We start from the raw sequence: 27,458 nt of genomic DNA on the forward strand, positions 1-27,458 counted from the left end.
GAGCGTGACTCTCAGGGGACCCAGCCCACGACACCACCCCCCTCCACCATCCATGAGCCCCTTACCTTATCGGGGTGTGGGTTTTGTGCTTACCCTCTGATGGTCTCCTCTATCATAAATCCATGCACGGCCTTACCCCCACCACCCTGCCCTCAGACTTTCTCTCTTGACAGATAGCATTTGAGTATGCGGCTTTCTCCTTCCCTAAAATTCCCACCCCACCCCCCAGGTTCTGAGATTCCATTTTCTCCTGCCACCCCACCATCCCATGCCTCCTTTAGTTTTTGATTCTCCCTTCTCAGGCACCTAGGCTGCTTTCTGTCTCTCAGATGAACTCTCATTTTACATCCATTGCCGTCTCCACAGTATCAGCCCTCACCCCTGATCGATAAATCCCCAGCTGATATCTCTACTTGTGACATACATACATACATCTCTCTATCTGTCCCTCCACCCACCCTTACACTCATCCATCCACCCATCTAGCCATTTATCCACCCATCTATCCACTCATCCATCCATCCGTCCATCTATCTATCCATCCATCCACCTATTCATCCATCCATCCATCCATCCATCCATCCATCCATCCACCCATCCAGCCATTCATCCATCTCTCCGTTTGTCCATTCATTCATCCACTAATCCATTCAACCACCTGTCCTTCCTACTTCCCTCCCTCCCTCCCCCCTTTCTTTTCTTACTTCCTTCCAACGAATATTTTCTGAGTGCCTACTATCTGCCAGGCATGGGCTTCAAGCTAAGGATAAAGTAATGAAAAAGCATAGTGTCCACCCAGCTGTCAACTAGACAACTCCGCTGGGCTGCTCCTGAGTCTCCTTGACTCACCAAGACCCAAACCGAACTCTCTGCTACCCCCTCCACTACAAAGCACACCCTTATCCTCTAGGACTGTCGCCCAGATAGTAGCAGTTGGCAAAGTCAAAAACTCAGGGGCTGTCCTAGACTCCTTCACTCTTCACAGAGCCATGTCCATCTCACCGGCTCTCCCTCCTGCATTTAGCTACTCTCTCACCTCTACACCATGGCCCTGGTTCAGACTGTTATAATTTCTTGCCTTAATCCCACTCCAGGTTTCCCACTAGCCTCAACTCCCATTCCAGTTCCTTCTCCACAACCATCCAGAGGGAGATGGTTCATCTCCACTGCTCAACCACATTGCTCACCCTAGATTGTTTTTCTGCTCTTCCTGCTGGGCTCTGTGCCCCATGAGGCTGGTTTCCCTGGGCTGTATCACCTGGTCTGCTTTGCTGTCTAGTGTCCAGTTAAATTTGGCCAATGGGAGGCACCAGCAGGAGATCAGAGGGTGGAGGGCGGGACCTGAGGTTCTCATGTTTCCCTTGCCCCACAGCAGCCCTGCTCCTTAGCTGCCCCCATGGGGCTCGGGCAGTGGGTTCATTCTATGGCTCTGCATGCAGCTCCCTGACCCTCTCCAGCCTAGGAATAACTGTTCCCTCGATAGCTAGACTACAGGTGCTTCACCAGCCCTTGCTGGTGCCACTAACGTTGCATAAATCTCAACAGACTCTTTATGAAATTTTCTTTAGTTAAGTTTTTTTGAGTGTGATCTCTGTTTCATGCCAGAATCTTGACTCACAAGGCTTCCCGCTGTCAGCAGGAGAAATTCCATATGACACATTCTATTGGGATATTTTCCCACATGTTTACCTTCCCTCTTCTGTTCCTAGAACCTTAGGTGTGCAAGTGTACTTTTATTTTTTGGCCTAAGTTTAGTAGGTTTTCCTGGAGAAAGGCTTCCCTGGGTCTAGATGTCTGCTCTTTCAAACAATAATTGTAAAGATTCTTTTTCCCTGGAGTTGCCTCAGTTGGTAGAGCATATGACTCTTGATCTTGGGGTCAAGTTGGAGCCCCATGCTAAGGATTGAGCTTATTTTTTAAAAAAATCTTGGGACGTCTGGGTGGCTCAATTGGTTAAGTGTCCAACTTTTGATTTTCAGCTCAGGTCATGATCTCAGGGTCATGAGATGGAGCCCCACATTGGGCTCCTTGATCAGTGCAGAGTCTGCTTGAGATTCTCTCTCTCCCTCTACCCCTCCCCCACCCATGTGCTCTTTCTCTAGATAAAATCTTTTTAAAAAATCTCTTTTTTCCCTTGCAGGCAATGAGAGTTGTATCATTACATATTATTTTGAGTACAAGTTATAGAAACCCAACTCAAAGTAGGTTAAGCAAAAAATACTGATTCACACAGAGGGACCATCCAAAGCTTCAGGTCTGGCAGGATCCAGCAGCGTTTCAGATCAGGTCTCAGATCTCAGCAGGACTTGGTTTCTCTAGCTGTGTTATTTTGTCTTACCTCTGTCCTCAAGCAGGCTTTTTCCATCATCATGGTCTTAAGAAGCCCCAGCTAACCCACTGGATTTCAAGTCCCTTAGGAAACAAAGCTTCCTCAGCAGATTTAACAACTGTCCTTATAGTTGTTGGCCTGACTCTTACTCGCTCACACTGGTCACATGCCTAACCGTGAGCCAGTCACCTGGGTCAAGGTGGACAAGCTCCTTGTCCCTGCAAACCTTGGGGCATTCTCAAAGAATATTGGGTTGGAATTTCTGGAAGGGGGAGGGTATGCTGGACAGACCAAACCAATGCATATCTATCTACTGCCTTTGCTCACAGGCTCATTAGAAGGATGAAATTAAAACTGGCTGGCTGGGACATGGCTTGTGATGGTTCTCCCACAAACATGGGGCCACATCCTTCTCCTCTAGGAAATCAGATGTCCACAGACTCCTCCAGAGAGAGGGTGGAGATAGATAGAGATCTTCTTCTTTAAAAAAAAATTATTTATTTATTCATAAGAGACACAGAGAGAGAGGCAGAGACACAGGCAGAGGGATAAGCAGGCTCCCCCGATGTGGGACTCGATCCCAGGACCCTGGGATCACACCCTGAGCCCTGAGCCCAAGGCAGATGCTCAACCACTGAGCCACCCAGGCGCCCCAGGCCTTTATCTTCTTACTGTAAGTCCTTTCCTAGCACATGATCCCCTGGAATCCATATGCACCTTGTGAACCATTCCAGACTCCCCTCAATAAAAACGAGGTCAAACTTAAGAGGGTCTTGTGCAACGACTTTTCTCACTTGCCTCTGTCAGAGACGCCCTGCCGTAGTGGTGGATGTAGCTTCGTCTCATAGACTTCCTGGCCAAGCATTCCAGCTTCTGGAAGGACCATATAGTTTACTTGGCCAGCCCTTTTCTGAAGCACACACTGCTCGTTACTACCCAGCATCCAGTTCCCCTTTCTTCTCTAGTAACAGAACACTCACGTTTTCGACGAAGAATGACATTCAGAATAAAGATCACGAGTCACAGCATCCCAGGTGGGCGTCATGAAGTTCTGCCTAATGGGAGGCGGCCGTAATCGATGCATTGACATGGGCCCTGTGCTCCCTAGGGGGCAGCTCTCTTCTCCCAGCTAGCCCAGGCCTGTGGGCGGGACACATGGAGCCCAGCTGCTGAGGGAAACCAAGGACCCCGGGAGCATGGGTACCAGCCATGGACTCCTGACAACCACACGGCTGAGTGACCCAGCAACCCCAGTTCTCTGTTGCTAAGCCGCTGTGCTTCGGGCTTCTCTCTAGTCCTGCTGGTGGTGTACGTGGCCCTCAGCACGTGGCCTTGCAACCAGCAACATCAGCATCACCTGGGTCACACCCCATACCTAAGAAACTCGACTCTGCATTTAAAAAAAATTTTTTTTAAAGAGGGAGCAATCTGGGGCACCTGGGTGCTCAGTGGTTGAGTGTCTGCCTTCGGCTCAGGGTGTGATCCTGGAGTCCTGGGATCAAGTCCTGCATCGGGCTCCCTGCATGGAGCCTGCTTCTCCCTCTTCTTGGGTCTCTGCCTCTCTGTGTGTCTCTCATGAATAAAGAGAATCTTAAAAATAAAGAGGGAGAAATTTATTTCTAGCATGACTTTTAAAAACAATTTTATTTATTTAAAGTAATCTCTATACTCAACATGGGGCTTAAACTCATGGGGCTCATGACCCTGAGATCGAGTCCCCTGCTCCTCGGACTGAACCAGCCAGGTGACTCCCACCTCTGTATTTTAATAAAACCCCCTGGTAATTCCATGCACATTACAGCCTGAGAAGAACTGCTCTGAGACATTTAATGAAGAGCATTTCCCTTGTTCTCAGGTTTCCCTTCCAAGCAGGGCCGCAGTGAGCACCGCGCTCTCCCAGGCAGCGTCTGTGTCTAGGTCAGATGCTCCAGGTGGGATTGCTGGTCCGTGGAAGGTGGCCCTTTACCAAAGTTTTTGACTGTGGTTTGCTTGGCCCTTTTCGATTCTGTTCCCCCCTACACCCCAAAAGATTTAGGTAGGATTGTGTGGGATCTTCCAAAAACAGGGAGTCGCGGTGCGCCCCCTGGTGGCCACTTCCTCTACTTACAGGCAAGTGGGTCCCGGCCTGCAGGACCTTGCAGCCCCAGACCTAGGGCGGGAAAACCCACAGCGAAGAAGGGCGGCCTTCTCGCAGCGGCTGGCTGGGCGGCTTCAAGGCCACTCCCCGCCAGGACGGCTGCAAAGTTTAGGTCACATAAGCGTTGCTTGCAAGAGTACTTTCAACACTATAATGCAAGATTGACCAAAGAGAGCCTTTCCTTTTCCTTGTCCTTGTCCTTTAAAAATACGGCTATATTGGAGCATAACTGATGCACAGCAAACCATGCATTAAAAATGTCCAATGGGGAAAAAAAAAATGTCCAGTGGGGGGGGCACCTGGGTGGTGCAGTGGTTGGGCTTCTGCCTTCAGCTCAGGGCGGGATCCTGGTGGTACCAGAATCGAGTCCTGTATCGGGCTCCCTGCATGGAGCCTGCTTCTCCTTCTGCCTGTGTCTCTGCCTCTCTGTGTGTGTCTCTCATGAATAAATAAATAAAATCTAAAAAAAAAAAAAAAAGTCCAATGGGGGGGGGCCTGGCTAAGTGTCAGACTCTGGGGCTCAGGTCTTGATCTCTGGGTCCTAATCTCAGGGTAGTGGGATCAAGCTCACACAGGCTCTATGCTCAGCAGAGAGTCTGCTTTGAAGCTTCTCTCCCTCTGCCTTTCCCTCCTGCACGAGCTCTCAAATAAATCTTATTTTTAAAAAAGATTTTATTTTTCATGAGACACACACACACACACACACACACACACAGAGAGAGAAAGAGAGAGAGAGTGAGAGAAAAGGCCGACTCCTGGGGTCAGTGGGTATTTAACTACTTAAGAAACTGCCAACCTGTCTGCCGGAGTGGCCGAACCATTTTACATGCCGGCCAGCAGCGTAACAGAGTTCCTGTGGCCCAGATGGCTTCTCGGATCTTCTTCCTAAGACCACTGCTCTGAAGTTGGGTGAATAGAGGATCCAGGCCCTTGACTCCATTGCTCACCGGCCATGTGACTGTGGAGCAGCACATAAATTTCTGAAAGCCTCAGTTTGCTCATCTGATGTGTTGCTTGGCATTCTGGACTCAGTTCTAAACTCCTGCACCCCCCTGGACCTCGGCTTTGACCGCATCCCCAACTTTTGGGGCCAGATCTGGAAAACTCTGTTTCATCTCAGTTCTTTGATGGTAACACTCTTTTATTTTTATTTCTATTTTTTAAAAATTTTATTCATGAAAGACACACAGAGAGAAGCAGAGACACAGGCAAAGGGAGAAGCAGGCTCCCTGTGGGGAGCCCCACGCGGGACTCGATCCCAGGACCCCGAGATCACGACCTGAGCCGAAGGCAGACGCTCAACCATTGAACCACCCAGGGGCCCCTAACCCCTGTATTATTGGGGGTGTGTGTGGCAATGATGCCATTGTTGTAACTCTTCCCGTATTTTACAGAACACTCCAGTGGGGACTCGGGCAGTTCCCCATCATCAAGCACATCATTGTTTCTGCAGCGAGACCTAGAACTTCTCACGCCATACCTAAGACCTGTGAAGAGCCTCCAATTCATTTTGCACCCAATGGTTTGCTGCAAACTTACCAAAGAGCCTTCGGTTTTCAGAGCTTTCTGGATTTCTGAACAACAGACTCCGCTTGTATCGCTGCTACAGGTGAAGGAGCAGAGTCAGGAACATTAAGTATCGTGTCCGAGGCCACCCAGCAGAGCATCTGTGCCCTGCATCATTTACTGTCCGCCTGCCATGAACCACATAGTCTTCCAAGGTTGGGGAGCTGGAAGTGAGCAAAACAGACCCCACCGTCAGGAAGCTAGAGCTCTCACACAAGCCCTGTATGTGAATGTTCATCGTGGCATTACTCACGATGGCCAAAGAGTGGAAACAATCCAAATGTCCTTCAGTGATGAATGGATAAACACGTGGTCCATCCGCACACGAATATTTTTCAGCAATAAAAGGAATGACGTACCGACACGTGCCACAAAGTGGATGAACTCTGGAAACGTGATGCTCCACGAGACCTGTGCTAAGCCAGACACAGAAGGCTACAGAATGTAGGACACAGAGGCTTTATGGGAAGTGTCTGCAAGAGGCAGATCTATGGAGACACAGTGGATTAGTAGTTGCTTCCTGCGGGGCAGTTGGGGTGGTTGGAGAGAAAAGGTGGAATCAGTGCTGTGATGGAAATGTCCTAAACATGACTGTAGCCATGTGACTCTATGAACGAACGCTGGCGTTATATACTCTCCATGGGTTGAATTGTATCTCAATAAAGCGGTTATTTAAAAAGGAGAAGTAGGGGCATCTGGCTGGCTCAGTCAGTGAAGTGTGCAGCTCTTCATCTTGGGGTTGTGAGTTCGAGCCCCACATTGGGTGTAGAGACTACTTAAAAATAAAAAAAAATCTTTCTTAAAAAAAAAAAGGAGAAGTAGGGGCACCTGGGTGGCTCAGTCGGTTAAATGTCTGACTCTTGGTTTTGGCTCAGGTTATGATCTCTGGGTCGTGAGATCGAGCCCCCTGTTGGTCTCCTCGTTCAGCACTGAGTCTCCTTGAGATTCTCTCTCCTTCTCTCTCAGCTCCTTCTGCTTGTGCTCTTTCTCTCTCTCTCTCAAATAAATACATCTAAAAATAAAAAGAAGTAAATGCTATTGGAGTCGGGGCAGATCAGTAAAGATACAAATATAACCAGCTTTTCCAGAAATCACAACCCACTGGAGACATACACCTGAAACAGATTCTGTTTTGCTAAGCACTGTTTTCCTAACTATTCCACGTCCACTCAACAGCGGCTCGCGCCCAGCTTCCACATGCTTGGCAGCTTTCTGTTATGAGAGTGGTCTCAGGGGCACCTGGGTGGCTCATTGTTAAGTGTCTGCCTTTGCCTCAGGTCATGATCCCGGGGTCCTGCATCAGCCTCCCTACTCAGCAGGGAGTCTGCTTCTCCCTCTCCCTCTGCTGCTGTCCCTGCTCATTCCCTCTCTCACTTTCTCAAATAAATAAATAAAATCTTAAAAAAAAAGAACAGTCTCACCCTGGGATTCATTAGTCAAGGCTCTCCAGAAAAGCAAGCAATAGGATGTGTATATACAGAGAAAGACCTATTTTAAGATATTGGCTCACATGATTATACAGCCTGGCAAGTCCATGGGGCTGGAGACCCAGGAAGATGGTGCAGTTCAAAGTTCAAGTCCATAGGCTGTCTGCTGCCAAACTCCCTCTTGCTCAGGGGAGTCTTTTTGTTCTAGTCAATCCTTCAACTGATTGGATGAGGCCCACCCACATGGAAGACAATCTGCTTTATTCAAAGTCTACTGATTTTTTTTTTTTTTTATTTATGATAGTCACACACACACACACAGAGAGAGAGAGAGACAGAGAGGCAGAGACACAGGCAGGAGAAGCAGGCTCCACGCACCAGGAGCCCGACGTGGGATCCGATCCCGGGTCTCCAGGATCGCGCCCCTGGGCCAAAGGCAGGCGCCAAACCGCTGCGCCACCCAGGGATCCCCCAAAGTCTACTGATTTAAAATGTCAATCTCATCCAAAACATGGCCACCGAAACCTCCAGAACACTATTTGGCCATGGTCCGGCCAAGCTGACACATAAAATTAACTATTCTAGATTCCATCTTGTTTATTCTGAAGCTCCACTCTCAATCTGGATTTGGAATTTCCTGCTTACCCTCCCCTCCTTCTGCTTTCCGGGAACCCCATTCTCGGCCTCTTCCGAGCCTGCCCCCCGCCCCCCCGGGCAGCCTGCACCTGTGCCCACCACCCGGCCACAGCCCGCTGGGGCCTGAAGGGCTCTGAGTGCGAGCCCCTCTGGCTCAGCCTCTTCCGTCGCTGCTATGTGCACACACCACCCGGTCGGCTGCCCCTCTACAGAGCAGGGTGACTCACACCCAGTTCCCCCACCCGGATCCCCCCAACCCTCCCTGAAACCTCGCCCCTGGGTGGGGCTGCTCCCCACAGCACAGCCCAAGGCCCTTGTGGCCCCTTGTGGCCCCTTGGAAGGCATGTGAGGGGCCAGTGGAGGAGCCCCACCACCACCACCCGGGCGCCAAGGCCAGAAGTGCAGAGGTGGGGTGGGCCCGCAGGCCGGGGCAGAGTGCAGTGCAGGGCAGCCAGAGGGCCAGACAAGGCCTGCCAGGCGGGGACACAGCCTGGGGTGTCTGCTGAGCACAGGGAGCCAGCCTGGGGGGGCCAGGCCACCTGGCAGTGCATCTGGCCACGGCGGCCAGGAAGCATCTCTTACCAACTTCCCAATTTCCAAACCCCCACCTTTTTTTTTTTTTAAAGATTTTATTTATTTATTCTTGAGAGAGAGAGAGAGAGACAAGCAGAGGGTGAAGCAGGCTTCATGCAGGAAGCCCGACGTGGGACTCGATCCTGGGTCTCCAGGGTCACGCCCTGGGCTGAAGGCAGCGCTAAACCGCTGAGCCACCCAGGCTGTCCCTCCCCCTCATTTCCCCTTTAACTTGGACTGAATTGGATTGATAACACCAGGACAGAGTAAATTTTTCTGTGCATGAGTTTCGTTTTTTTTTTTTTTTTTATAACTCCCGTTCGTTTATGGCAAGTGGCACTAATTTTCCACGTGGCAACATTTCCACTTTTCCTTCATCAAAATGTTGATTTATTTTTTTAAGATTTTATTTATTTGTCAGAGAGAGAGAGAACCCATGAGCAGGGGGAGGAGCAGGCTCCCCACTGAGCAGGGAGCCCAACACAGGACTTGATCCCAGGACCCCAGGATCATGACCTGAGCCGAAGGCAGACACCTAACCCACTGAGCCACCAAATGCCCTAAGAAACTGATTTAAAAAGTTGGTTTTAAAACCTACGAAGTCAGGCAGCCCCGGTGGTGCAGTGGTTTAGCGCCACCTGCAGCCCAGGGTGTGATCCTGGGGACTCAGGATCGAGTCCCATGTCATGTCAGGCTCCCTGCATGGAGTCTGCTTCTCCCTCTGCCTGTGTCTCCGCCTCTCTCTCTTGCTCATGAATAAATTAAAAATAAATAAATAAATAAATAAATAAATAAATAAATAAATAAATAAAATAAAAAATAAAACCTATGAAGTCAGTGGAAACCCAGGTGGTTCAGTGATGGGGTTAAAGTCATAAAGGAGGAGTTGTTCTTGGCCAGGCCCCAGGGTCAACTAGTTTGTCTTTTCCTGTAAGTGGGCTGGACTTCAGATACAGCTTCCCTCACTCACCAAAGCTGAGTCCTGCTCTAGCAGCATGTTGGGGTGCTTCCCTACCCAGCAGGTCAACAGCCAGCCAGGGCAGAGGCACCTGCAAGGCTTAGATGAGGCTCCCAGACTCAGGGAGTTCACTCTCTTGTCCCTTTGCTGGAGATCAGTCTCTGCCACCCACACCGACCAGGGCCAAGGGGCTAGCCTGGGCCTCACCGACCAGGGCCAAAGTGGAGCTCCTGGGCCTCACCATGGCTCATCTCTCCCAAGCATCAGAGCAATGTAACGGACTATCCAGAACACTATTTCTAGATGAAAACATGGAGAATGCAACATTCAGGTGTGGTTTTAACTCTAAAATGCAGAGCTTAGGGATCCCTGGGTGGCGCAGTGGTTTAGCGCCTGTCTTTGGCCCAGGGCGCGATCCTGGAGACCCGGGATCGAATCCCACATCAGGCTCCCTATATGGAGCCTGCTTCTCCCTCTGCCTATGTCTCTGCCTCTCTCTCTCTCTCTCTGTGACTATCATGAAAAAATAAAATTAAAAAAAAAAAATAAAATGCAGAGCTTAAAAATGCTGTCCCCCAATCCCAAGGAAATACACATTCCTCCATCCTCTACTTAACTTTAGGGGTGTGTGGGGCAGCCCAGGTGGCTCAGTGGTTTAGCGCCACCTTCAGTCCAGGGCGTGATCCTGGAGACCGGGGATCCAGTCCCATGTTGGGCTCCCTGCATGGAGCCTGCTTCTCCCTCTGCCTGTGTCTCTGCCTCTCTCTGTGTGTCTCTCATGAATAAATAAATAAAATCTTCAAAAAACAATCCCCTCCCCAAAACTTTAGGGGTGTGGGGATGCCTGGGTGGATCAGTAGTTGAGCATCTGCCTTCAGCTCAGGCCACGATCCCACAGTCCTGGGATCAAGTCCCACCTCAGGTTCCCCGCAGGGAGCCTGCTTTCCCCCCTCTGCCTATGTCTTTGCTTCTCTCTCATTGATGAATAAATAAAATCTTAAAAAAAAAAAAAAACACCTTTAGGGGTGTGTTGGTGGGCAATCTGAGAGCCACTGCGCTAGGACGGTCTCCCGTTCTAGGGCCAGGCTGGGGGCTCTGAAGGTCAAAGGAGAAAATGAGTTCGAAGCACCCGGTATGTGCAGGACCCTGGACTTACCATCACCATCATTCCCCCTTCCCCATGACCATGTACATGCCTGCTCAGAGGAAGTCCTGCCAGGCCCAGAGGCTGGGTGTCTGGATGGGACCCCCAAAGCTCACTGGGGTTGTGATTCTGGCTCTGGCTCGGTGACCCCACTGCCTGCATCTGAAATCAAAGGCTCTGCAGGAAAAGATCTAAGCTCTGGAGAAGGGGGAAGACCAATGCTCCAATGCTTGGAATGGCCGTTTAACCCAACAGTGGGCTAATTTGCTTAGTGCGACCTTCATTTGTTGTTGATCCAAACATCTGCTTCATCCTAATTCCTGGTCTTCACGCTATTCTCTCCATGCCCTTTGACTTGGATTTGACCCCTCACCTGTCAAGAACTTCGATTCCCCCAGGTGCACCCAGTTCAAGAAGTAGCACTACCAGAATTTTTGGTTCTCAAATGTCAACAGGGTGTTATGTTATTCCTTCCAGTATTTTATTTATTAGAGAGAGAGAGAATAAATGAAGGGGGGGGGGGAGAGCAGAGGGAGAACAAGAGCAGGCTCTCTGCTAAGCAGGGACCCCAAGGTGGAACTCGATCCCAGGACCCTTGGTATGACCTGAGCCAAAGGCAGACACTTAACTGATTGAGCCACCCAGGCGCCCTTCCTTTCAGTATTTATTCAGCACCTACTAGGTGTCTGAGCACATGGCTTATCCAGGTGAGCAAGAGCTCAGTCACCAGTGGTGGCCTGGCCCAGTGCCTCAACATACTGACTGGAGGGGGGATGACAAATCTGCTGTTGCAAGCGGGAATGGTGTGGGTGGGGGTGGAGGTGCCTGCTCTTGTAGGCACAGCGAGCAGGGGTGTAAGCCAAGCCAGGTAGCGATGCAGGGCAGCTCCGGATGCCCCAAGCCCAGCACACAGCCCAAGCACTCGTCCAGGGACACAGAAGCCACAGAAGCCACACGCCACCCTCGGGAATAATGCATAACCTGATGTGTTAAAGTGCTTAGACCGCCCCCTGCAGGCCGCCAGTGACTCAAGGCCATTTGGCCAGGCGCAGGTCAAGATCAGAACTATGGCCTGGACTTGGGGCCTGAGTAGCTGAGAGGTTATGATAGACTGAGTGACACGTCGCTTGGGGAAGAGTTGTAATGATTTAAGGACTAGGCAAAAACCAAAACCACTTGTTAAATTTTTTAAATCAAACACTTTATTTCCACATAACAAGCGCAAAAAACTCCCAAACACTTTTAACAATACAATTAACGCAGTTATGAATTCAATTATATACTACTCAAAGCCCCAAAAGGTCAATCAGCTTAACGTTCCAAACATTTCCAAACGTGGTTTTTCAAAGCTACCTTTGGTTTTTGGAAAAACCAGTATGGAAGTCAATATACATTGAATGCATTGAACAACATTTGCTTGTAGGAAGGTGTCCGACATTAGCTCACACCTGGCAAGCCGGAGCATGGTTTGAAGTCATACACTGGAATACACACACAGGTTTTGCCCCAGAGCTCCTGCGGTCAGGAGAGGGCCGTGAAGGGGGGAGGAAGGCCAGTCCAGGTTGTGGCATTTCTCATTTGTAACAGAGGTATGAGAGTTTAACACTAGAACACTGGCAAGTCATTAAGCTTCATGTTCCAAATGGTCTCTTGCTGAGGCTTGAGATGGGCACAAATGGTGGGGGAGATGAAGTCACAGGAGAGCTTTGAGCAACAAGATCCCAAAGATGCTCAGAGAGGGTAGGAAGGAGCAAGCTACAGTTTCCCATTGTTCTCACATTATTTCAGGGTGAAATTGTGGAGAAGTTCAGATAGAATGTTCAAATATTTGCTTAGATTTGTACTCGGTTGCTCTATGAGGACCCTCATAAACAGCAACGTTGAAACGTTCATTGTAAAAAAGAGCGTACAAAGAAATTCACAAAAAAGAGACAATTAATGTTGAGCAGCCAAAAAGTCATGGTTTATTATATCGGAAGGGATTTCATAATTCAAACACAACCAAACTGTACATTTTACAATCACATTCTATTTGTAAACAGTTAAAAGCCACTGACTTCTTTTGCATCTTAGGACACAAACAGTTAGATCAAGGCAATGAAATGATGGCAAATTCTGCGCTGTTAAAATGTTTACCCTTGTTTGGCCCGTCTTCTTTGACTAAGCAAGCATTATAATACCATTTGTGGGCAAAAAAAGGGGACGAGGAGAAAGTAAGTTTAAAAATGGTGTAACTCGTTAGTTTGCAACAACATTTAAAATTTTCTTTATACAACGAACAATTCTGTAAGCCCAATACCTTGGCTACAGTATGCATAGTTACTGATTTCGGCTTTAAGGTACAACAGTTCAACATTAACACAGTCACAAGAGAGCAGAAACAGAGAGAGCCACTTGATGGGGTTACAAAAAATTATCACCTATTATTAGCAAACCATCATCACTCACTAATAAAAAGACAGCATCTGAAAGCAGAATGTCAACTCCAGCTTTAAGCGATTTTTTGTGGGTTTTTTTTGTTTTTTTTTTGTGTTTTTTTTTTGTTTTGTTTTGTTTTTTGGCAGAGAAAATTCTTTAACAGAGCAATATGTAGTATCAGTGCTAAAAGTTGGGGTTTTGTTTTTCCTATAAGAAACTACAAGGAGTTATTTTTTTTTATTTTTTTATTTTTTAATTTTTTTTTCCTAACTGGGGAACTGGTTTTCCTGAGAACCATGCTCTTGGATTTAGGACAGGAATAGAAAACAAAAGAACATGGCCAAATGCTGCTCCTTTTTCCCAGAGATAGAAAGCATCTTGTAAATCATCCTCCATTGTTTTTTTTTTTTTTTTGTCTTTTAAATTTTTTTTAAATGATGGAAGAGTAAACATTTTTTTTTTCTCAAAAAACAAACAAAAAAATCTGTAAACAAGAAGGTTCACCATGGGAACCTTCAAAACAAAATGGAAAGCCTATTCAAAGTGCAGGGCCCGTCCTGGGTGGCAGGGGGGCTGCAAGTCACAGCTGTGGCCACAGTTTTTCAAACTGCAGAGCGAAATTCTTTAGTTTTATAACATGAAAACACTGGTGCAATACTTTCATTTATAGTCCTAAGTCAGCATCAGAACTCGGTCTTTTAAACTCCACGACACCACAGTAAGGTAGGCAAACATCAAGGCATAGTAGAGAGCGCACACCTTTAAGAACATCCTTGAGTAAACATTTACACTGGAACAGCTGCCCCCCCATATTGCCGATTAGACGAGAGAACATCATTCAGTGCAAAGTTAAAAGCTCATACATTATCAGCCCAAAAAAATGGTTTTGCAAAAAAAAAAAAAAAGAGAGAGAGAGAGAAAGAAAGAAAGAAAGAAAGAAAGAAAGAAAGAAAGAAAGAAAGAAGAAAAAAGAAAGAGAGGAAGGAAAAAAGGGAGGGAGGGATGTGGAGGGAAACAGGGAAGGGGGGGGTGGTGGTGAAAAAAAGAACCCAAAAGCTAAACATGATGAATATACACAAGTGAGCTCATTCTATACGGTTTAGCATGTATGGCGCTATTTGGGAGTGTAAATAGATAGATACCTTTTCACATTATAATATTGGCCTGCATGATTCAAGTATTCAAACTGATATGTTTCAGGGAAAACAAAGTGGAAAATGTGCAGAGAAGAGCTGTTCCCACAGGTGGCCCCTGGCTGCAGGCGGCGAGCCCAACTTAGTGCTCCTTTCTTTCGCTTCTTGAGGTCACAGTTCGTGAGTCTACATCTACACGTTACATGGACTCTCCACCCCCACCCAGGTGGTCAACAGAAAGAAAAGCATTAATGGGGGATGGGCTGCTAATTCCCCGGGGGTCGCTGCTGCTGGGAGGACCCCACAGGCTTGTGGAATAATGTGGGGTCCCCCAGAGTGAAGTGCCGTGAAGGTCTCCACAGTTAGTTCCCGACAGCCCAGCACCATTCCAGTGATTGAGATCGGTCCGGCTGGAGAACGAGTGGGAACAGTCGAGGGAGCCCAGCCGGCTCTGGCTGGACCCGAGAGACTGCCAGCCGGGAGAAGGGGTCAGAGACTGACTTTGTGCAAAGAAACGGCTGATCTCCTCTTCACTGGCAAACTCAGCAAGAATAGTAGTGTTCCCCAATACACACCTGGAGGGAAGAGACACAGGGGGCGCGGTGAAGACTCAGGGGATCTGGAAGATCTGACTGACTCGAAGTGAGAGGAGCACTCAGCTTCTGCTCAAAAGGCGAGGAGGATGGTGGGGGGTGGGGTGGTGGTGACATGCCCACCGCAGGGCTCTCCGGAGCCCGGAGCAAAACCTGCCCCGTGTGTATGGTGGTGGTATCCAGCTAGATTAAGGCCTTTTGCCTCCTACAGGTGATTTAAGAGATTTCCTAAGGCCAGTTTGAGGGGTGATGCTTCACCTTAGGAGTACTGACCTTAGAACCCAAGATAGAGGCGAGGTCGCTGCCTTACAATGCCCTTTCACCGCGGGACCCCACGCGCTGGCCCGGAGAGGACACACAGTGCCACCAGCTGTCCTTCCATACACAAGGGAACCCCACACTCTACTCATCAGGAGGGCATTTTCCAAGTGTCACACACCGGATGGCCAACTTACATGTGCAGAGACTTTTGTGCCTTCACTACCTCTTCTTTTGAACTGTAACGGACCAAAGCATTTCCATGTGGGAGGTTCAGGTGGAATGTTATCAGTGGGCCATGCTGCATGCACAGAGTACGCAGAGTTGAGCCGTCAATCTAGGAAACAGAGCATGAGGGGGCCGCCAGTTAGATGAGCTGCCACGAGGACCATCCGGGGACATCGTCCTCTCTTTCCTGCCCGAGGCTCTTCACTCCTGCTGCCATTCTTCACTGGGGCTCACTGCCGGGATGGGGTACGGTGCCCCCCTCCCCACCTCCACTGGTCCCAGAGCCATACCTCTGTGGCCTCTAGACTCCTGGACATTCCCCAGATCCCCACTTCCTTAGTTAGCCATGCCCCTGCTGTGGCTTCATGTCTTCTCTCTTCCCTGCCCTGAGGACAGGATTCATCAAGGCACTGCTCCCTGGGAGAGGAGGGGCGGGCTCTTAACATCCAGCCTCCAGAGGAGGGGTGGTCCGGGGCCTAAGGAGATGTTCCCATCCAGAAGAGCAGACCAGGGTTTCTCAAGAGCAGTACCAGGACCGCCTGCATCACAATGATCTGAGTGCCTTCAGGAGGGTGCAGACCCCGATCTTAGCCCGGATCTGCTCCATCAGAGGCTCTGGAGCCAGACTGGGGATCTATTTCGCTTGGCTCGGTGCACGTTCTACAGGGTAAACAAACACGGGTGGGACCGCAGCCCGCCTGAGGCCTCCGAGGACCATCCTCATCACTCCTTCCTCTGCCCAGCCTGGAGTCTACTCGGCCTCAGCTCAGCAACACTGGGACCTGCTGCGGTGCACCTGGCGCACGTCTACTGGCCAGGACGCCGGCTTGCTTACCTGAGGTGTGAGGTTCTTTAGAACAAGCCAATTTGTTATTCTCCCTGAGCTGCTCTCACCCCAACTGGAACCTGAGGACAAACAAGGCCAGGTCAGTTTTCCAAGGCTGTGGCCTCAGTGACACTGAGGACATGCACATCCCCGTCAGGTGACAGCTCTGCAGGGCCACCTGGCCCCTGGCCCCCTCCCCTTCCCTGTGGGGTCTTCTTCTCTCGGCTCAGAGGGCCCCTTGCTCCAGCTCTGACCACGCTTTACTTCTTGGGGCAGGTAGCTCTGCCTCTGGGCACTGAGCTCAGACAGCCCGCAGCTCACTGCACCACATGCTTTTTGATCTTTCTATTTATAAAGCTCACACTATTTAAAAATGACACCCTCTGGGGAAAGACCCCAGTTTCTGATTATCGAAGGTATTGTCTGGTGACCCTGCATGCATGTCTTACGGGGGATTTCAAAGCTTGCTATCAGTGCCCATCAATAGACAAAAGGCTAAGGACAACGTGGTGTGTATACAGGATGGAGTATTACTCAGCTACAAGAAAGGATGAGACCCTGCCATGTGTGACAACATGGACGGACCTGGAAAGTATTGTGCTGAAATACGTCACAGAAAGACAAATACCATACGATTTTACTTGTATATGGATTTTAAAAAACAAAACAAAAAAACAAAGCTGAATCAGACCTATAAATACAGAGAACAAACTGATGGTTGCTGCGGTAGGGGTGGGTGGTGGGCAAAACGGGAAGGGGAAGAGGGAGGTACAGACTTCCGGTTATGGAATGACTAAGACCCCAGAGGAAAGGTTCAGTGTCGAGAATACAGTCAGTGGTACTGGTATAGTGTGTGGGGCAGAGGATAGCTCCATGTGTGGCGAGTGCAGCATCGGTGCAGACTTGCTGCATATGTCATATGTCTGAAACCACTGTAATGATGTGTCCACTGTCCTTCAATCAGAAAGAGCAAGCTTGCAATAGCCCAGACATTTCTGTTTCTGTCTGGGCTCCAGAGGAGCTCCAACATCGGCCTTACTGCTCTGCCCCAAGGCACTCGTGCTCCTGACAGCAGAACTTTATGACCCAATCATTCCTAGGAGTATGAGGTACCCCACCAACACTACAGTGTGCCTTAGGAAGACAGCTCTGTGACACAGCCCCTGCCTACTCATCTCTTCCTGCACTGAGTCATCTCACCCTCAAGTCTCTAACAACTCCAACAAGGAGCACCAGAGCTTTCCTGGGCCACTCGCACCTTGGCACACATGTCCCCTCTGCTTTGTCTGGCCTACCTTTACTTGGTTCCACCAACCCTCCTGAGCAGGGCACTTCTAGGCCACTTTATTATCCTCCATCACTGTGTACTACTACCAGTTACTTAGCTGGCACTTGGAAATGCCTGTGGCTTGAAAGAACCACTCACATAGGACACCAACTACATTCATATGCATTTAGTAGCTTGGATCCTTTCATGTAATTAAAACTGCAGCACACGTACATCAGGGCAGGGACACAATGCCAGTCCAAATCCAGTGCTAGTCATGTAGAGGAGGAGCAGGAAGGGAGGGGAAATGGGTGGTGGTATTCCTGGGACTGTGTGGCTTATGCCTGGTGGCCCTGTGTGGTTAACTACCAGTACCCTCCTTCATGCTTACATGTCCCTCTTGAAACAATACATGTTACGACCATCCTCAGTACACAGGCCAAGCTTCCACCCACACAGGCCTCCTTCCTCACAGCCCTGCTGGGCGGCTCCCACCTGCCCCAGCCTTTCCACACCTGCCACGAGCAGGAAGTAAGCATATGTTCTCAGACACACTCCGGAGAACTTCTGAGAGAAACAAGACGTCCATTCCTTAACATTGTTGTAGGTCTTTGGCTAAATGTTCTTAAGCAAACCAGGTACGATTTTAAGTAAAATTTAAGACAAAGACCTAGAAATTTTAGAAGATGGCACTGCGCTGGGAGTTGCATGTCTGTTTAAATTCAAATCCTATTTCACAGTGGGTAATGCACAGGTCTCTGTTAGATTCAACTGTGGGTACTGGTTCCTGTTCAGCAAATAAACCATAAGAAACCATCCCAGGAAGCATGTTTGTCTTACCTGGGGTGTACCTGGCGTCAGAATTTCCCCATCCTCCACCTACACGAAGGGGAGAGTTATCCCACGTAGACAAGGGTGGCTTCTGACCAGTGAGTCCCGGAGGTGGGCGGGACGGAGCAGTGATGTTTTTAGGTGGTAAAGGGACCTTCCACAGCTCATGAGCCAGAGAGGTGTTTGTAACTGAACCAGGAGACCATGTCAATTTGGAATCACTATTTCTGGCTACTCACGGGGAAAAAAAAACACAGGGGGGGGGAGGGGGTGGAGATAATGCTTTTAGAAAAGAGAAAATTTAAATGATAGCACTCATTCTCCCAAGAAAAGCAAATCAGCCAAAAAGAACTCTGTTAAAAAATCCCCAAGTCAAACTAAACTGCCAAAAAACCCCACAAAAGCCAAAAGGGAACTACTCCCTTACTCAAAATACTCAAACCAGTTGCCTGTTATTAATAATTTCAAGACTTATGAAATTCTTAGCTCAGTGTACAAACCCGTACTGTAATCGAAATCAAAACAAAACAAAAAAACACTGCTTTCAATTGCCCTAAGACACCAACTGGGAACTCCTTACCTTTATGACTCTGAGTCACTCGAGATCGTCACACAGGTCATTAAATAGATTTTAGAACACTCTGGTTTGCACACGGGAAAAAGGGCCACAAAAGTAGTCCCAGCTCAAGGAGTCATCAAAGCAGACGTTCACCAGGTGCCTCTCTGTGCCGAGCCCCAGGCTGCTGGGCACGAGGTACATACTACCTCTAATCCTGACACACATTCTACCTAGGATCAGAGAGCTTAAGCAACTTGCCTATGGGTACCATGCACAGCCAGGATTCAAACTCAGGCCTGTCTGGCGTTAAAAAACAAACAAATAAAAAAAAAAACAAAAAACAAAAAAGAGGGATCCCTGGGTGGCGCAGTGGTTTGGCGCCTGCCTTTGGCCCGGGACACGATCCTGGAGACCCGGGATCGAATCCCACGTCGGGCTCCCGGTGCATGGAGCCTGCTTCTCCCTCTGCCTGTGTCTCTGCCTCTCTCTCTCTCTGTGTGACTATCATTCATAAATAAACAAACAAACAAATAAATTAAAAATAAATTAAAAATAAATAAATAAATACATAAATAAATAGATAAAAAGAAAGCTCACTCCTGATGTGTGCTGCCTCATGGTGGTGGGGGTGTGCAGTGATCAGGCCCACAGTAAACTATTTGAAGATAATTCTAAAAAAACCACGAGAGGGCAGAAGTGCATGGAAAATTTTATCACTTCTGTCACTGTCCACTACTTTTCTACTTGATTTTTAAAGTGCAAATCCTTTAAATCAGAGTGAGTCAAAGCGTGGTCGGAAGACTGGTCACTACGCAGGTTCTCACTGGTCTGGGACAGAATATGTACAGAAATTCAGAGCGAGCGCCTGTAAACGGACAATGGTCTGCCATTGCCAGAGGCCCCCAATTAGGGATCGCTTTCTAACAATTCCAAGTTCAGGTTTACTATACTTTACAGAAGTATCAGTCTGCAAAGGTTTGGAAAGTACAAAAATAAAAGCTGCTACTTTTGAGAACTGCTTCACATGAAATTGCATTTAATTGAGCTGGCTCTTGGATGATAGCAAGACTGGCTCAGCGAAAGTGGGTTGTTTTAGAAAATATAGTCAACTTTAATAAGGGACAAATAGTGTCACAAGTACTTTCCCAGGCTCGGGAATATATTCTCCTGCCTCCCCGAGAAGACTTCAGCTAGTTAGAGGAGAGTTCCACACAATAGCCCCAGCCCCAACCCCAGCCCCAGGTGCTGGCTCCCCCATTCCTTGGCAAGCCCAGGACAAGGCCCACCTGAAGTGCTTTGTGCTGTACTGCTGAGGGGAACGTTGTAGTTGGAGGCACGAATGGATGACCAGGCACTAGTTGAAGGCAGCGTGGTGTTCAAGGATGAGGATGACCCTACGTGGGGGAAGAGCCCAATTAGTCAGCCCCAGAACAAGGGACATGGCAACTTGAAGAATAAGCAGAAGCATCCAGTGAGGCTTCAATGTAACAGTAAGGTCACAAGGAAAGAAATGGATGCTGGGACCCAGGGACGGTGCCCAAGGCTGCACCTGCCTACCTGCCTTCACAGCAGTGCACCCAAAGGGCCTGCTCATCATTCTGACTTGGGGTGGCTCAGGGAGGCATCTTCCCTCCCCTGCCTGACTCTCGGAACTACCTGTGAGAAGGCACTCCACGGTGACACTCTGAGACAATGCTGGCTCTCAGTACCAATCTGGGCTCCAAAAGGAGGGCTAGTTCCTCCTGCCCCCAAGCCCTGTCTGAACTACAGCGACATCTTACCAGAACCCCCACGCCCAGAGCACCCTGGCACTAGCACCAGCACGCCCTCACCCTCTGTCGCCCCCCCCAGCAGCCTCACAAACCCAGGCTTTCCCCTTATTTTTGACTCCCCCCCACCCCTTGGTTGATCATCATTCTCGCCCCAGGCTGGACTGTCATCTGGATCTGTAACAGCTCCATTCTGGCTTCCCACTCCATCCCTTTTGCCCACCACCATCAGACCACCTGCCCTCAATGGCAAGACTTCTCAAAACCTTCAATGGTTCACTTCTTCTAACATCAGATCTAAACTCTCCTAACAATCTTCCACAAACACGGAAGAAGTCGGTTTCTGCATGCTGCCTGATTCTTTTTTTTTTTTTTTTCTTCTGCCTGATTCTTCTATCAACTACATACAAGGCTGTGTGAGGCTCTACCCTTGGCTCTGTCCCCACTGTTTTGCTGGGAAAGCAAAGGGTACTTTAACTACTTCTGCATAGTTGTCTGTTAAATTCAGTCATTTTAGAATGAGGAGGATTCTTTCCTTACACTGTGATAGGGCAAACACCCACTAACAAAATGTCATTCATTTAATGTAAAACAGCATTTTATACCTTGTTATGAACGGTTTAGAGGAACAGGCGGGTGTAGGTTTTGAACAGAATCAGAAAATATTTTCTTTCACTCCATTCACCTTCCTTCTGGTGCACACACAGAATACTCTACTCTGGAGTGAGGAATCCCCATATGGTAGGTAGTAGGATGATTTTATTTGATAACTTATTAAAAAGTGCATCTGGACTGGAGGGACTCTTCAACTGGTCTTAATTTTCACTTTCGGGCAAGCCTGGGTGGCTCAGCAGTTGAGCATCTGTCTTCGGCCCAGGGTGTGATCCTGGAGACCCGGAATCGAGTCCCATGTTGGGCTCCCTGCATGGAGCCGAGCCTGCCTCTCCCTCTGCCTGTGTCTCTGCATCTCTCATCAATCAATAAATAAAATCTTAAAAAAAGAAAAAAAAACCCCACAAAAAACAAAAAACTCACTTTCAGAGAGACAAAGCTAAATTGCTTCTTCACACAAAAGTCCTTTAACAACCACAGTGTATAAATGAATAATAATATTCTTTATATAAATGAAGACTACCTGAATCTTTTTAATCTTTAGAAACATCCATTTCTTAATACAATACTGAAACTTGAAACTTGCTATAAGGTAGGGAACGACCTTTCAGTTGCTACTATAATTCCTGGAAGACAAATATTTGTTGGTCCTTTGTTTTAAGTAAACCTATGTGTTTATCATATCTAGTGATAATAAATCCTCCTCATTTTTAAAGTGGCAAAGAGTCACCTATAGGAAAACTGAGAATCCACTTTTCATTTTCATGATTCCATTGGATGTCAGGTGCTATGACAGGCTGAAAGTTTCACATCTGCCTTGAGCCATTCTTAAACCATGTCATCTAGCATCATTCAGAAATTCTGATTTGTACCCGCCTACGTACCACTGTTCCTGTCCCTGAGGTGGTCAACTTCCCGCACAGTATTAATTGAAAGATTGTTTATGACACTGCCAGGAGTGACGTAAGGGTCAGTTTCAGGGTCAATGTTTGGATAACCTTTCCATGGTTCACCAGGGCGAAATTCTGGAAACAAAAACTTAAAATTAGTTCAGGCTTAATCATCACTTAAAAAAATCCATTATTAAACATCTAAAAATTATATTCCTAATGTCTATGCAATTCTTAAGTATTTTCCAGTTAATACTAACACTCTAAAAGGTTGATTCAGTACTATGATTAGTGTAACATAAGGGGCTATTTATGAAAAACTTGCATATTTTTGCAAGTGAAATCATCTGTGTTTATATGTTTTTAGACTGTAACGTTTTATTTTTAAATTTTATTTTTAAGTAAACTGTACACCCAATATGAAACTCAAACTCACAACCTGGAGATCAAGAGCTGTATGCTCTACAGACTGAGCCAGCCAGCTGCTCCTAAACGGTAACATTTTAAAGTGCTTTATTAGATTATGAGCTACAGCAATGTAAACAGAAAGGAAGACTGTAAGTGCATTTTTCATAATGCCTCAGTCAGGATGAAACACCATCAAGTTAGTCCCCTGACGCAGATGAAGAGGAACACTGAACAAAGGCTGTATGCTCTTCCTTACACCGGCCAGTGAGGCTCAATCCCCCTTCACTGCCTGGTTACACACCAGACTGGCTCCTCTACCCGAGACTCAATGCTGAGCTTTCCATGCGTCATGTGTGCACTTTTCCCACCCTTAGCAGAAGTCAGTCCAATCTGCCAGAACTGGGCTACTTCACTAGAACATCTAGAGATAAGGAAATCACAATGGAAACAAAGCACTGTGATAGAAGCCGTCAGCCTTTTACCTGGTGGCCAGTTAACACTGCTAGAGCCGTTAGGCGATTTGGCACGTGGCCAGCCATCTCCTATTGAACCCGGAGGGCTGGCTGGAGAAGTACTGCTGTTCATAAAGTCATAGGGAACAAATGGAGACTCTTCCAGCCTGAAACCACTTGAAATAGCACCTAAAGAGAAAAAAATGAAAATCAATGTGAGGCAAAATACACTAGCAAATTTACTTCTTATAGTTTCACAAGAACACTCTGTATTGTATCTGTGGTCCGAAACTGTGTTCTGTAGATTGAGTGAAAAGGCAAGGGGAAAAGAAAACTCTGAATTCTTCCAGGCTTCAATCACTTTTAGTTCTCTTATGTCCTGAGGTCTGAACATTATCAAGTGAATTTTATTTTAAGGAGAAGAACAGGGCCCATAATCATCAATAAGTGACCAGAGTATAGGCACAAACTTATTTCCAAATCATTAAAACACTTGTATTTTGGCCTGAATTAAAAACAGGCACAGTGGGGCAGCCCGGGTGGCTCGGCGGTTTAGCGCTGCCTTCGGCCCAGGGCATGATCCTGGAGACCTGGGATCGAGTCCCACGTCGGGCTCCCTGTGTGGAGCCTGCTTCTCCCTCTGCCTGTCTGTCTCTCATGAATTTAAAAAAAAAAAAAAAAAAAAAAAAAAGGCACAGTGGACTCCTTATCAGGGGGATGTGTGCTGTTGGGAGGTTGGTGAATAAGGAGAATTGGAGGGAAGAAGCACGGCTATGGTAAAGAAAGAATTATGGTGGAGAACACTGTAAGTGGCAGAGAGGTATCTGAGAATCCAGGAAACTGCTATGACCGCTGTATATAACGAAAACAAATATCCTTTATCAGGATGTTTACATTTCTACCTATACACACAACCCTTGTGACTATACACGGAATCAGTAAAGATACCTGTTACTGAATTCAGTGTGCAATCCCACAAAAAGACAACTTACTCTTGCTTATAAACGGTCATTTGTTTTCTGGCGATTTATCCTCCATACTCATCTCTGAACACATCTTAAAATGATTAATGCTTTACACAAGCGAACACCCCCTCGCCCCCTTGCAGAACAGCTTGGGCTGCCACACTATGTGCTGGTCCTGTGGAGGCACAGACCAAGAGGCCGGGCCACACTACAGCATAGTCTACCAACAGCCTGGTGGGTACACAGAGGATGGAAAGGGAACAGAGGGAGGGCCACGCTGGCATGCAAGAAAGGTCCAGGGAGGAGACTCTGGGCAGTAGGAACAGCCTGCACAAAGACCTGAGGAGAAAAGCAGCTTGGCATGTGTGAGGAACTGAAAGACCATTTTTTTTTTTTTAAGATTTTATTTATTTAAGAGAGAGAGCGCGCGTACGCGCACCAAGAGCACGGATAAGCAGGGGAAAGGGCAGAAGGAGATGGAGAAGCAGGCTCCTCACTGAGCAGAGAGCCCAACTCGGGGCTTGATCCCAGGACCCCGAGATCATGACCTGAGCCAAAGGCAGATGCTTAACTGAGGCCCCCAGGCATCCCTGAAATAAAGTTCTGACAAACACCAGGAGAGTGAGTAACATGAAGCAGAACCCTGAGGTGTGCAGTGCGCGCTCTGGCTACCCCAGGCCCTGCCAAACCTGACTGTTCCTGAAGGCATCGGATTTTGCAACCCCCTCCTGCAAGGCTTTGAGCACCCAGCAAGGAGTTCTTTACATTGTGACACCGCCTGATTTGTCCTGAGATCACCGCAGCTGCAGCATGGAGAACTGAAGGCATGCCAGCAGAGAACTCGAGGCAGCCAACTGTGCCCTGTGGAAGGAGCACGGGCACCATTCACAGACGGATTGGGTGTGGAGGCCGGAGAAAGGAAGAAATCAAGTACATCTTTTAGACCCAGATATCCAGCACAGGATGAATGGATTAACCAAATATGGCACTGTCCGATACAAATGTAAAAACAAACGCGCATACATGTTTGCACGCAGATGAACCCTGAGAACATCATGCCACACCAACAAAGGCCCATCACAGAGGACTGGATCACATATGGTTCCACCGCCATGAATCGTCCAGCACAGGCAAATCCACGGCACACAGACTCGTTCTTGTGCACGACTGGGAGGGAAGGGAAGGGGCGGTGCAAGGAGAAACTCCTCCAGGGCTCTTCTGGGGCAGGGGAAATGTTCAACTCGCACAACTCAGAGGATACTAAAAGTCACCGAGCCATACTTTTAAAAGGTAATTGCATTATTTTTTTTTTAATTATTTATTTATTTATTTATGATAGGCACACAGTGAGAGAGAGAGGCAGAGACACAGGCAGAGGGAGAAGCAGGCTCCATGCACCGGGAGCCCGACGTGGGATTCGATCCCGGGTCTCCAGGATCGCGCCCTGGGCCAAAGGCAGGCGCCAAACCGCTGCGCCACCCAGGGATCCTGGTAATTGCATTATATGTGAACTAAGCTGCTAGCTTCAATAACCCAATGTGAGGATGCACGCTTGCTAGTTAGGAGGAGAGAGGGTGAAGAGGAAAACCAACACCCACCCACTCCTGCCAGCTCTGAAACAGGTGTGAGGAAAAGCCTTCATCACAGACACAAGGCTGCTCTGGCTATGAGCGTCTGGAAAAATACAGGAGAGCCCTAAATGTTGCTTTAGCCTTGTTTACTCCATGACAAAGGCTCCCCTGGTTGCAGTCATAGTGCCCCACTTTCTGGATCAGTTCTTCCGGTAGCAGAGCTGGCCTTTTGACAGGACCTCATGTCACCAGTGCTGGTGGGCATCAACCGATTCCTGACTTGGCACACTTATTTCACCAATTCCATCCCCTCTCTTCTCTTGCTTCCTTATCTACTTACTTTGATCTGAGTGAAAAGTGTGTCTTTTTTGTAAAGTGAATTAAAATCACTTGGGAGCTGAGTGGGGTATGAACAAAGTAACAGTTGCAAGTAATTCACAGTAAGCAAGCACAGATGCCAAATTTTAAGTGATTCACTCTTCTGCAAGAACCTGAGATCTAAGTATTCCCCCCTTTCAGTAATAAATAAATAAATAAATAAATAAATAAATAAATAAATAAATAAATAAATAAATAAATAAAATCCACTTCTACTTATTAAAACTTCACTTTATTAACAAGGAAAATAGGCTGGACATAAAGGCAGCTACAGTCCAGTTATGTTTTATTAACCACTGCATGGAAGGAGGTGCAGAAAATGGAAGGTAGGGTTGTATGGGTGGCAGGTGTAGCTGGAAGCGAGCAGGCCTGGATTTGCACTGGAGACACACCGTGGTCTTAAGAGGCAAGTGTGTTGGGATGCTTGGGTGGCTCAGTGGTTGAGCGCCTGCCTTGGGCTCAGGGCATGATCCTGGAGTCCCAGGATCGAGTCCCACATCAGGCTCCCTGCGTGGAGCCTGCTTCTCCCTCTGCCTAGGTCTCTGCCTCTCTATGTCTCTCATGAATAAATAAATAGAATCCTTAAAAAAAAAAAAAAAAAAAAAAAAAGGCAGGTGTGTTGTGAGCCAACCACGAAGGCAGTAACTAAGAGGAAGTCCATGCTGACAGGCCAGGTAAAGGGTAGTAGAGTCCCACACTGTCCTAGTGCTTAAGTGCTCTGCAGGTGTTGCCTTATTCATCATCAAGACACCACAGGAGGTACTACACCAGATTCCCATTTAGAAGGTAAAGGTTAAGTTATTTGCCAATAGCTAATAAGTAGCAGAGTTAGCTCTCAAATCCAGGATATTTATTTTGCCATTTTGTCATCTGAGTCAACTACCATTCCCATTCTTTAGAAAAATTCCAAATGGGTATGCCACCAAATGGCAAATTCGACTTAGAATTCAGATTTGTTTGATTTAGGGTTCAAAGTTCTTTCTGCCACATGACTATCTCACCGTCAATTTCTGATAATCATTAGTCCAATGTTCACAAATCAGCAAACTGACCTTTAAGATAAGTTTAGTCAAATAAAGTTTCAGGATAAAATCCAACAGAAAGGAACAAATGTCACAAAAATATCCTTTTGGTATTAATCAGAGGAATAGATATGATGTTGCTTAAGTTAGAAAGCAAAGAGGCTCTCCTGGCTCCCCTATTATCTTAAATCACAAAGTCCTAACAATTCTGCTTACCATGGTTGTTGTTTTGGTTTGTTCGTTCTTTTGCACACCAGCAAAGCCTTCTGAATTACTTTGTTTTGGGTCCCTTGTATGCAGCAAAGATTTGGATTTTGCTTTATGATTCAATGTGAATTTCTTTCATATTTAATAAATTAGCTTGGCCCATTTATATTTATCAATTTGACATATATTTGGTCCCAGTTTTTCATTATTTTATGATGCCTTCTATTTCTCTATAGACTCTTTAAAAACTCTTTGAAAATGTGGTATCTGTTTTTATTTTTTTCTGAAATTGTGGAGGGTT

The 27,458-nt window shown here is 47.5% G+C and overlaps 1 protein-coding gene across 10 annotated transcripts in view; it reads right to left on the reverse strand.

Moving 5' to 3' along the window:
- Window positions 1–12,711: 12,711 nt before the first annotated feature.
- TNRC6A (trinucleotide repeat containing adaptor 6A) overlaps window positions 12,712–27,458 on the reverse strand; it is a 106,502-nt gene continuing 91,755 nt past the window's right edge. For 8 of the 10 annotated variants that reach the window (XM_041749427.1, XM_041749422.1, XM_041749421.1 and 5 more), the window contains 7 exons: window positions 23,045–23,203; window positions 22,149–22,289; window positions 20,170–20,277; window positions 18,334–18,555; window positions 16,236–16,306; window positions 15,370–15,509; window positions 12,712–14,896 (listed from right to left, as the gene is read on the reverse strand). In XM_041749427.1, the coding sequence (XP_041605361.1) occupies window positions 14,521–14,896; window positions 15,370–15,509; window positions 16,236–16,306; window positions 18,334–18,555; window positions 20,170–20,277; window positions 22,149–22,289; window positions 23,045–23,203 (1,217 nt within the window). In that variant the 3' untranslated portion in view covers window positions 12,712–14,520. Of the gene's footprint in view, window positions 14,897–15,369; window positions 15,818–16,235; window positions 16,307–18,333; window positions 18,556–20,169; window positions 20,278–22,148; window positions 22,290–23,044; window positions 23,204–27,458 lie in introns of those variants that run through there. The other 2 variants (XR_005986861.1, XM_041749424.1) reach the window with 2 other exon arrangements.

This window comes from Vulpes lagopus, chromosome 3 (assembly GCF_018345385.1).
Source record: "Vulpes lagopus strain Blue_001 chromosome 3, ASM1834538v1, whole genome shotgun sequence".
NCBI lineage: Eukaryota > Metazoa > Chordata > Mammalia > Carnivora > Canidae > Vulpes > Vulpes lagopus.